Genomic DNA, 12,039 nt, shown 5'->3' on the forward strand with positions numbered 1-12,039 from the left:
CTGCTTCACTTCAGCACTCCACTCCAACCACCCTTATCTATCTCCTTAAATAGTTTGTCTTGTCAGTACCTTAACCTTACCTCTCTCCTCACTGGCTCCTTCATTTTAATACGTACTTGAAATCTCCCATCTTAAAAATAACAATTATAAAAATGAAACAAACCAAAAAACACCTTGTTTTTGCATCACTGTCTGATTTTAAACAGTAATAATTACTTCTTGAATTTTTATTCTGGTTATGGCTTAGTTGGGATAAAACTGGGATATCTCTGATATCCTAAATCATGCTACCTACATATGCAAAAATAAGGTACTTTACTAGTTTTAGTGAATGGAAATAGAATGCATTTTTTAATTCCACTATTCATATAGTTTCCAGAATGTACATCAGTTTATTTTGTAGAATGTATACTTTTCTACAATAAATTATAGAACTGTGCAACACTTTGATTCAACAACTTCTGACTTATTACTATTTACAGAAGAGCATACACTAGTAATGAAAACAAATGGACACGACTTTTAGTACACTAATGCATAAAAGTATAGAGTACTTTATATTGGAAATCATGATCTTACTTCTCTTATAAAACACAAAATGAATCTAAGACAAGTCTTATTATTACATGATAATTTTTTTAACTTAGGATTTATTTATTTATTTATTCTTAGAGACAGAGAGCATGAGAGTGGGGGGAGGGACAGAGGGAGAGGAGAAAAAGAATCTTAAGCAGACTCCCCTCTAAACAGAGCCCAATGTGGGGCTCTATCTGACCCCCTAAGATCACGACCTGAGCCAAAGTCAACAGACAGATGCTTCACCCACTGAGCCACCCAGGCGCCTCTTACATGATAATCTTCATTCTGAATCTTCTCTTCCTCTTCTTCATCCTCTTTGACCTCTCTTGTAGCAGCTGTAGTAGGACCATCCTGGAGAAGCATATCAGTGCATGACACAGACTTCTTAGCACGTGTCTCAGGAGTATCATCATTTTGGGGGCTAAGATGATTATCTGGTGGTGACAAATCTCTTGATTTCTGAGTTCGAGACAACTCAATAGTAAGTCTCTTAAAATAAACAATAACAGCACAAACAAACATGAGTCAAAAGCAGTGTTTCAATGGCACAGTAAAAACATTTTAGGTAAAAAAATATATATCCAGATGTCCTAAAACCATTTTTCAAACCATCTCTCTCAATCCCTCCTAGTTTTATAGAAAAATCTATGACAAAAAAACCCTGCCCCCCACTTTATTCTCATTTTGCTTTTCATATCTAGCCTAAGTTACATATACAAGAGCAAACTGTACAGTAAGTACGAGCAGTTTTAAACAATATACTTATCCTGAAACTTTCTCCAAGTATGTACTCATTCATACTTTCCTCCCTCATCTATTAACCTTTCTCAGCACTCCCATCCTTCCACTCCATTTCAATTTCCACTGGCAGAAAGAAACATTCCTTATATAATTTAGTTTACCACTATAAGATAAAAATTCCTTGTCTGATCCTCCCCAGGGCTCAATTCAGCAACAGTGAAAATTCAAGATGGGATAATTTTCAACTTTTCTATAGCTTAGAATCCTTTAAATTCAAGATAGCATGGAAAAGAGAAAGATTCAAATCACTGAGAAACACAAGAAGTTTACCTCAAATGAGAGCAGCACTGTCCAAAATGTAGCTTTATACAATGATAAAAATGTAATATACCTGCAATGCCCAATACAAGCACTTAAAATGTGGCTAGTGCAACCAAAGAACTGATATTTAATTTTAATTAAGTTCACACAGCCACACGTGGCTAGTGGCTAATTGAACTAAGAGTGCAAAATTAGAGGCTCAAAGGTGGTATGTAGATGGAGAATAAGGTAACTGGACTTTTCTACAAAATTACAAAAGAGGAATATCCAAAATCTAATCACAAGTGTAACATGCCAGTAAGACTATAAATATAAAACACTAAACTCATATATGTTTTTTGGTTACTTTTTTTTTTTTAAGATTATTTATTTATTTATTTGACAGAGATCACAAGTAGGCAGAGAGGCAGGCGGGGGCAGGTGCGGGGGGTGGGAAGCAGGCTCCTCTCCAAGCAGAGACCCTGATGCAAGGCTCGATTCCAGGACCCTGGGATCATGACCTGAGCCAAAGAGAGAGGCTTTAACCCACTGAGCCACCCAAGTGCCCCTTTTGGTTACCTCTTTAAGGTTATTTATTTGTTGGATGTAGCTGGCTTGTGCAGCTTCCAATTGAGTAATATACCAATGCTGGTCCCGGCATTTTTGAAAGAAAGTTGGTGAACGAACCTGAAACCTTAAAAGAAAAGCTGCACATGAAACATGATCCAAAAAGTAAAATATTATCAACCAAGCACTGAATCTGTAACTATAAATTTTATAAAAATTATAATTTTAAGTTTATTTGATTACAATGCTAAAATTCAACATGAACTCAGAGCTGCTGGTATTATTTATACATATAGTTTACAAATTATAATGACATAACGTCCTGAAAACTTATCTTTAGGTCAGTTGTCTAAACACAAAATACCCTTTTCTAAAGAAGTAACACTACACATCATGAGTAAACTCCCAAACTACTAAAGCATATTTATTATAATAATCTAGATCAAATACCATGTTGATCATGAGTTGGGAAGAAGACCATGCCATGCAGGAAAGAGGAAGCTAATGCTTTCTTTCCCCCTTTCTTACTTAGGTCAAACCCAGACAAAAATAGGCAAAGTCTGTTTTAGACTGCTCTTTTTCTTTTGTACTTTCATCTCATGCTCCTGTATTTCTTCCTCCCCAGCAGAAAACAAAAAAGTACCTTAAAGGGTCAACTACGTGGAACTGCTTTACTGTCCCTCAATGAGTTGCATGCTCTAAATAACCTATATTCCTATCCCCTCCAGATAGCAGCTTAAAATCAGCTCTCCATCACAATATGGCATATTGCAGCTTGGGTCAGGGAAAAAAACAAGTATATTAAAGGATTTTAATAGATAAATAATAGCATCTCAATCTATTCAGAGTTATCTTTATTTTCATTTGTATTTATGTATTTTTTGGTGGACAGTGAAACAAGGTTTATTGAGCAATAGCAAAGTGAGAGTACAAACCTCCCAAGGAGGGAGGGGACACAAAGGGGATGCCTTATCTGTACTTTTAAAACACAGATACTTACTAATGCAAAAAACCCTATACCTATGTCAGAAAAGTGAACCTGAGTCTATTCATAGTGGAAAAATCTATAGCAATACGCAAAGAGGTTTCTAAAGAGTGGAAGAGTCCCAAAAAGCAAAACTAACTTGGAAACCTACAAATCATCTTTCCAGTCTTGCCACCCTTATGTTAAATATCATTCCATTTTTTGTAGGATTTTACTAGCTAGTATAGGAGTCTACTGACCATCATCTAGAGTTATCTGCAGTGGATAATGATGTTCAGGCAAAGACACTCATGCACTGGAGGACAGAGATTATTCACTCAACCAATACCCTAAGGGGATGCTGCCCAGTCAGTGTCCATTGGTAAGATTTTCACGAGGACATTATCTTTTTTTTTTTTTTTTAAAGATTTTATTTATTTATTTGACAGAGAGAGATCACAAGTAGGCAGAGAGGCAGGCAGAGAGAGAGAGGAGGAAGCAGTCTCACTGCTGAGCAGAGAGCCCGATGTGGGACTCGATCCCAGGACCCTGAGATCATGACCTGAGCCGAAGGCAGCGGCTTAACCCACTGAGCCACCCAGGCGCCCCACGAGGACATTATCTTTGAATGACTAATGAACTATAGTCAATTCTGAACATTAGTGGGTCATTAAAACAAATGCAAGCATGAGGTAACATTCCTTAACTTTCTGATTTAACAAAAGGAGAATAAAATACATACTCTTTTATATATAGTTAAGAAAAACCTTAACTTACTTAATTATTTGTCAAAAAGAGAGAGAGAGAGAGAGACAGAGCACAAGTAGGGGGAGTGGCAAGTAGAGCACACAGAGGGAGAAGCAGGCACCTGGCTGAGTATGAAGCCCAGAGCCCAATGTGGGACTTGATCCCAAGAGCCTGGGATCATGACTTGTGCCAAAGGAAGATGCTTAATGGACTGAGCCATCCAGGAGTCCCTGTTTTTTTTTTTGTTTGTTTTTGAAAGTATACTCCAGGGGCACCTGGGTGGCTCAGTGGGTTGGCTCTCTGCCTGCCTCTCTGCCTACTTGTGATCTCTCTGTCAAATAAATAAATAAAGTCTTTTATTTTTTTTTTAAGATTTTATTTATTTATTTGACAGACAGAGACCACAAGTAGGCAGTGAGAGAGGGGGAAGCAGGCTCCCTGCTGAGCAGAGAGCCCGATGTGGGGCTCGATCCCAGGACCCTGAGATCATGACCTGAGCTGAAGGCAGAGGCTCAACCCACTGAGCCACCCAGGTGCCCCAATAAATAAAATCTTAAAAAAAAAAAAAAGTACACTCCAGGGGTGCCTGGGTGGCTCAGTCATTAAGCGTCTGCCTTTGGCTTGGGTCATGATCCGGGGGGTCCTGGGATTGAGCCCTGGATCAGGTTCGCTGTTCTGTGGGGGGCCTGCTTCTCTCTCTCCCACTCCCCTGATTGTGTTCCTTCTCTCGATATCTCTGTCAAATAAATAAAATCTTTAAAAAAAAAAAAAAATTTTTAAAAATAAAATACACTCCACATCCAGTGTGGAACCCAACTCGAGGCTTGAACTCATGACCCTGAGATCAAGACATAAGCTGAAATCAAGAGTTGGGACACCTAACTGACTGAGCCACCCAGGCACCCTTTATTAACTTTCTAGTAAGTACATATAAAATTCCATGAGAATCTTAAATTGAGACTTAAATTTTCAGCAATCTCTCATTAAATAAATATTATGAGTAATAAGATAATTCAGAGCCTCCTCTCCACAAATCCTATAGCAATTTATTTTCTACTGCTATTTTAGCACTATCTTGTAGAATAAATAGGCTTTTTTGTTTTGTTTTGTTTTGTTTTTTAAAGATTTTATTTATTTGACAGAGAGAGAGATCAAAAGTAGGCAGAGAGAGAGAGGGAAGCAGGCTCCCTGCTGAGCAGAGAGCCCGATGTGGGACTCGATCCCAGGACCCTGAGATCATGACCTGAGCCGAAGGCAGCGGCTTAACCCACTGAGCCACCCAGGCGCCCCACGAGGACATTATCTTTGAATGACTAATGAACTATAGTCAATTCTGAACATTAGTGGGTCATTAAAACAAATGCAAGCATGAGGTAACATTCCTTAACTTTCTGATTTAACAAAAGGAGAATAAAATACATACTCTTTTATATATAGTTAAGAAAAACCTTAACTTACTTAATTATTTGTCAAAAAGAGAGAGAGAGAGAGAGACAGAGCACAAGTAGGGGGAGTGGCAAGTAGAGCACACAGAGGGAGAAGCAGGCACCTGGCTGAGTATGAAGCCCAGAGCCCAATGTGGGACTTGATCCCAAGAGCCTGGGATCATGACTTGTGCCAAAGGAAGATGCTTAATGGACTGAGCCATCCAGGAGTCCCTGTTTTTTTTTGTTTGTTTTTGAAAGTATACTCCAGGGGCACCTGGGTGGCTCAGTGGGTTGGCTCTCTGCCTGCCTCTCTGCCTACTTGTGATCTCTCTGTCAAATAAATAAATAAAGTCTTTTATTTTTTTTAAGATTTTATTTATTTATTTGACAGACAGAGACCACAAGTAGGCAGTGAGAGAGGGGGAAGCAGGCTCCCTGCTGAGCAGAGAGCCCGATGTGGGGCTCGATCCCAGGACCCTGAGATCATGACCTGAGCTGAAGGCAGAGGCTCAACCCACTGAGCCACCCAGGTGCCCCAATAAATAAAATCTTAAAAAAAAAAAAAGTACACTCCAGGGGTGCCTGGGTGGCTCAGTCATTAAGCGTCTGCCTTTGGCTTGGGTCATGATCCCGGGGTCCTGGGATTGAGCCCTGGATCAGGTTCGCTGTTCTGTGGGGGGCCTGCTTCTCTCTCTCCCACTCCCCTGATTGTGTTCCTTCTCTCGATATCTCTGTCAAATAAATAAAATCTTTAAAAAATAAAAAAATTTTTAAAAATAAAATACACTCCACATCCAGTGTGGAACCCAACTCGAGGCTTGAACTCATGACCCTGAGATCAAGACATAAGCTGAAATCAAGAGTTGGGACACCTAACTGACTGAGCCACCCAGGCACCCTTTATTAACTTTCTAGTAAGTACATATAAAATTCCATGAGAATCTTAAATTGAGACTTAAATTTTCAGCAATCTCTCATTAAATAAATATTATGAGTAATAAGATAATTCAGAGCCTCCTCTCCACAAATCCTATAGCAATTTATTTTCTACTGCTATTTTAGCACTATCTTGTAGAATAAATAGGCTTTTTTGTTTTGTTTTGTTTTGTTTTTTAAAGATTTTATTTATTTGACAGAGAGAGAGATCAAAAGTAGGCAGAGAGAGAGAGGGAAGCAGGCTCCCTGCTGAGCAGAGAGCCCAATGCAGGGCTAAATCCCAGGACCCTGAGATCATGACCTGAGCCGAAGGCAGAGTCTTAACCCACTGAGCCACCCAGGCGCCCCAGAATAAATGGTTTTATCTGCCCAATTTATCTTGAGTTCCCTGAGAATAAAATCGATGCCTTATTCTTAATATTAACCCAGTGCCAAGCACAGACTCAGTCAATGTTGCTGAATAAGCAATAATAAAACATCAAAACAGGACTCTGTTCCTGTCCTAATATTCAAGTCTAGTAGGAAAAGTTTTGTTATAAATAAAGACGGCTTAAAAATAGAGACTAGAAGTTGGGCTACACTGAGTTAAAAAAGGGAAACTATCACACAGATTACCACCAAAAGATTCACATTAGTATGACTCCAATATGGGGAGAACTAAGACTTTGGTATTTGGTCAAAGTGATGGTTGAATAATTTTGCAATCCTCTCTACAGGGAAAGTGTGGAATAGCAACAAATTATTTTTTTGGCAAATAATTTTTAAAAATACAAAAACCCTGAAGGGTTATAAAATGGAATTAAAATAATTCCCCCAAAGACAAAAACATCAATCTTTTTTTTCTACCCTGAAAATGCAATAATCTTTTTTCACTTCTTTATTCTCCCAGAAAGGTTATGAAGAACACACACTAATAAAGCTTAATATAACAGCAACTCATACACCACCCTCTAGACCAAAGAGCTCAGAATAAGAGAAATTTAAGAGTAGATCAATCACTTCCAAGGAAAATAGCTTTGAAAATTGTTTTGATAGTAACTTAAAACTATTAAAACACTGCTCAAAACATAATTGGATCTACTTTTTTAATACTCAAGTTCTCATTTTCATCATCCAGATTAAAATATCATGTAATGGGGGCATCGTGGTGGCTCAATGGGTTAAAGCCTCTGCCTTCAGCTCAGGTCATGATCTCAGGGTCCTGTGATTGAGCCCTGCATAGGGCTCTCTGCTCAGCAGGGAGCCTGCTCACCACCCCCACCCCACCTGCCTCTTTGCCTACTTGTGATCTGTCAAATAAATAAAATCTTAAAAATAAATAAATAAAATATCATGGATGATGTTCTAAAATGTCTGACTTATAAAGGATACAACATTAAACAGGGCTGTTGTGGTTTTATAGTTAGCATTTACATTGTCCTTTATTGCAAATAATACCCCAACTACTATCACTTAGTTTGTTTTCAGCAATTTTCATCTCTATTTCCCTACTTTTAATTTGCTGTTATCTAGAAAGGACTGAAAATTATTTTGTGAGTTTAAGCTTGTAAAACCAGTCACGCAAATATATAATGTCAAGTGAAAAAAATAAGCACTTGATCCTTATTTTTGTATTTCCAAATGCTAAGGTTGACAGAAGTTCACTAACTAAATGTCAAACACATTTCCAAATTATATTACTAACTACACAGGGCTTCTGAAATAAAATAGTTAAAAACATAATAAGATTGGGCGCCTGGGTGGCTCAGTGGGTTAAGCCGCTGCCTTCGGCTCAGGTCATGATCTCAGGGTCCTGGGATCGAGTCCCGCATCGGGCTCTCTGCTCAGCAGGGAGCCTGCTTCCCTCTCTCTCTCTCTGCCTGCCTCTCTGTCTACTGTGATCTCTCTCTGTCAAATAAATAAATAAAATCTTTAAAACAAAACAAAACAAAAAAACAAACATAATAAGATTATAGTTAGTATAAATTTCAATATTCATCTCTGTTAAATGAATAAACTTTTTTGAGACAGCTAAAACACATGCACAAGGTTGAGTAGTCAGGAAGGGACAGAGGGGGAGGGCTGGTCCTAAGCAGGATCTACCCTGGGTGGGGCTTGATCTCACAACCCAGAGATCATGACCTGAGCCAAAATCAAGAGTCAGATGCTTAACCAGCTGAGCCATCTAAGCACCCCAAATAAATAAGCTCTAAAATAAAGTTCTGATGCAATTATTACCGCATGATAAAAACAATATCAAATGTTTCTTAATACCTTAAAATCACTGTATCATTTTGTCGATTCAAGTATCCTTCATTGGCAAGTAAATCTAAACGGAAAAATCTATTATAACCCCAGCACTCTCCAACTTCAAAGTCAGATGCAAATTCTCGAATGATATTTTTGGTAGGATCATTGCAGGACTGATGAACCATCTCTACACGATATTCGTATCTAAAATTGAAAAACAAACTATTAATACAGAGTTAACAAACAAGAAGAGAAGACAGACATATCAAAACATTAAGTAGGTCATTAAGTTATTACCTGAGAAGAAACTTATTGATATGTACAGTCACTTTTCTTTCAGAAATGACTGTATCATTTATAAAGACCCAGTTTTGTAAATGGGCTACCACAACATGATTGGCACTAGGTCCTTATTTCCTTTTAAAAATGTTTACTAATATAGCAGGTCAAGTACTACCTCAAAAATAAATAAATTTTGTATAAAACAGTACTTTCAAAGTTACTTTTGTTTTAGCAAAGCTATATATTTTTCCATGTATTCATTACCTGTATTTCCTCACATATAAATATTCTGCCATTTCCACTAAGGTTCATCCCCATGCGATTATAAAGTAAATAATAAATTTTAAAATACTATATTATTCCAATTCAAGTTTGAATTAATTGTGCTCAGAAATTCAAGACAAAAATAAAAAAATTTTAAAAAAAGAAATTCAAGACTACAAAATTTTCTAACTGAAAACAAGTATACACTGAGAAATCCAGTATACTCAGATTTCTGTAACTTTTATTACATTAAACTCCAATGTCTTCAAACTCATTTTTATTAAGAAAGCACTCTTATTTAAAGAAGACAAAAAAATGAAAAAAATAAAGATAACCAGAAGGAACACTCGAAAGTCATAAAGCTTTCCTTTTTGGTGGAGATACATTTTTAAAAGAAAAACACAGGGCGCCTGGGTGGCTCAGTGGGTTGGGCCGCTGCCTTCGGCTCAGGTCATGATCTCGGGGGTCCTGGGATTGAGTCCCGCATCGGGCTCTCTGCTCAGCAGGGAGCCTGCTTCCTCCTCTCTCTCTGCCTGCCTCTCTGCCTATTTGTGATCTCTCTCTGTCAAATAAATAAATAAAATCTTTAAAAAAAAAAAAGAAAAACACAAAAGCTTACAACCTGCTATTTCTGCTGGCAAAAGTAAGTAAAAAAACTGCAGCTCTTTACCTATAAATGTCAGATGTAAGAATTTAAGTACTGTCAAATGATTTTTATATTAATATCATTCACAATACATTATCAAGATTGATGGCACAAAGAACTAACCAATATGTAAGTTGTGATATTTTGTTCACTTCAATTTTAAGGAAGTCATGAAGCTAGCTCTGCAGTATAAAAGGTACCATTAAACATCCAGAAATAAACCCCAACATCCATGAACAATTGTTTTTGACAAGGATGCTAAGATCATTCAATGGGAAAGAAAACGTCTCCTCGACAAAAAAGGTGCTGAGAAAACTGGATAGCCACGTGCAAAAAAGAATGAAGCTGAGCCCTTAACTAATTCCATATACAAAAATTAACTCAAGGGGCGACTCGGTGTTTCAGTGGGTTAAGGCCCCCGTCATCAGCTCAGGTCATGATCCCAGGGTTCTGGGATTGAAGTCCTATCAGGCTCTGTGCTCAGCAAGGAGCCTGCTTACCCCCCAACCCCTCTCTCTGTCTGCCTCTCTGCCTACTTGTGATCTCTGTCTGCCAAATAAATTAATTAAGTAATTAATTAATTAAACTCAAAATGGACCAATGACCAAATATTAAGGGCTTACAACTACAAAGCTCTCAGAAGAAAACACAGGGGTAAATCTTCATGAACTGACCGAATTTGGCAATGCATTCACAGATTTGATTCCAAAAGTATGAACAACAAATGGCAAAACAGATAACTTGAACTTTACAAAAATTTAAAACACTATACATCAAAGGACATTGAGAAAGTAGAAGGACAAACCTAGAAAATGGGAGAAACTACTGTCAAATCCTACAAACCATCTGATAATGGTTTAAGCATTCAAAATATATAAAGAATTCCTATAACTCAACAACAAAAAGAAAGCAACCCCATTTAAAAATGGGCAATGGACCTGAATAAACATTTCTTCAAAGATATGTAATGGTCAATAAGCACATGAAAAGACTCTCAACTTCATTGATCATTAAGGAAATGCAAATCAAAACCACAATGAGATACCACTTCATACTCACTGGGATGTCTCTAAAATACAATTAAAAATGGAAAATTATTAAGTGTTGGTGAGGATGTGAAGAAATATGAACTCTCATACGTTGCTGGTAGGAACACAGAGTTGTATAGCCACTGTGCAAAAGCTTGGCAGTTCCCCCAAAATGTTAAAAATACAAAATTACCATATAACCCATCAATTCCACAACTAGGTATACATTCAAAAGAAAGAAAAACATATGTCCATATGAAACCTTTACTGCAGGATTATTCATAACAGCCAAAAGTTGGATACAACGCAAACTGTCCATCAACAGATGAATAGGTAAAAAAGTATATACATAAAATGGGATATTATTCAGTCATATAAAAGAATGAAGTTCTGGTATATGCTTTACATGGGTGAACCTTGAAAACACCATGCTAAGTAAATAGAAGCCAAACACAAAGGTCCCATTGTAGGATCTTTTATATGAAAAATTTAGAATAGGAAAACACACAGGAAAAAAAAGGAGTTGTAGTTATCTCGTATAGGAGGAGAAAGGAATAGGGATTGTTTACTTAATGGGTATGGAGTGTTCTGGGGTGATAAAAACATTCTGAAACTAAAGACCCTGTAATGTAAATAAACTAAGTTCCACTGAATTGTATATTTTTAAATGGTTAACTATGTGTTATGTAAATTTCACCCCTAAAAAATTAACTTTTTACTTTTATTTTTAAAATGAGTAGTGAAAAACTCAGAACACAAACAATCAAGAATATTGAAAATCTGTGTGTGTTGGGGGGAGACACATTAATGCAAGTTGTCAAATATATCCAGAATCGAAACAGATTAAGAGTTTAAAAGTGAAAAGTCACTTTGTATGAAAAACCATATAATGTTTGAAAAAAGATCATTCTTTTACTGGCATTAGTTCTTTGAAATCATAACAGATACAGACCCATGTTTCTAACAAATGTGGGAATTAATCCAAGTTAAATTAGTTACAAAGCATCTCAACTCCAATCTTAGATAGAACTAAAACCCTAAATTTGAATATTCCAACTTAAATTCTTTTCTTTATCAAACCGAAGATCCAAATAAATATGACAACTGTTAACTTAAAAATTTTAGTATTATTACATTTACTCTCTCAGGGAAAGTTCAACACTTTCTTTAAGCAACTCAAAGAAATTCCCCTCTTAGTCTAAAACAAGGCACTCCGCAAAGACTGTTAAAAGTCAATTCCAGAATGTCACTCATATGCAAATTTTCTCTGAAGGCCTATATATGTGTATGCTAACACACACCTGTAGAAAGATACTTAAGCATAATGAA

General features: G+C 37.0%; 1 protein-coding gene across 2 annotated transcripts in view; it reads right to left on the minus strand.

Moving 5' to 3' along the window:
* TRIM37 (tripartite motif containing 37) overlaps window positions 1-12,039 on the minus strand; it is a 132,500-nt gene that overhangs the window by 65,424 nt on the left and 55,037 nt on the right. For both annotated transcript variants that reach the window (XM_045070206.1, XM_045070207.1), the window contains 3 exons: window positions 8,515-8,694; window positions 2,200-2,314; window positions 850-1,068 (listed from right to left, as the gene is read on the minus strand). In XM_045070206.1, coding sequence (XP_044926141.1) covers window positions 850-1,068; window positions 2,200-2,314; window positions 8,515-8,694 — 514 coding nt within the window. The remainder of the gene's footprint in view (window positions 1-849; window positions 1,069-2,199; window positions 2,315-8,514; window positions 8,695-12,039) is intronic.

The sequence above is a fragment of the Mustela putorius genome, unplaced genomic scaffold, assembly GCF_011764305.1.
Source record: "Mustela putorius furo isolate JIRA1106 unplaced genomic scaffold, ASM1176430v1.1 tig00003962_pilon_pilon_pilon, whole genome shotgun sequence".
NCBI classification, from domain to species: domain Eukaryota; kingdom Metazoa; phylum Chordata; class Mammalia; order Carnivora; family Mustelidae; genus Mustela; species Mustela putorius.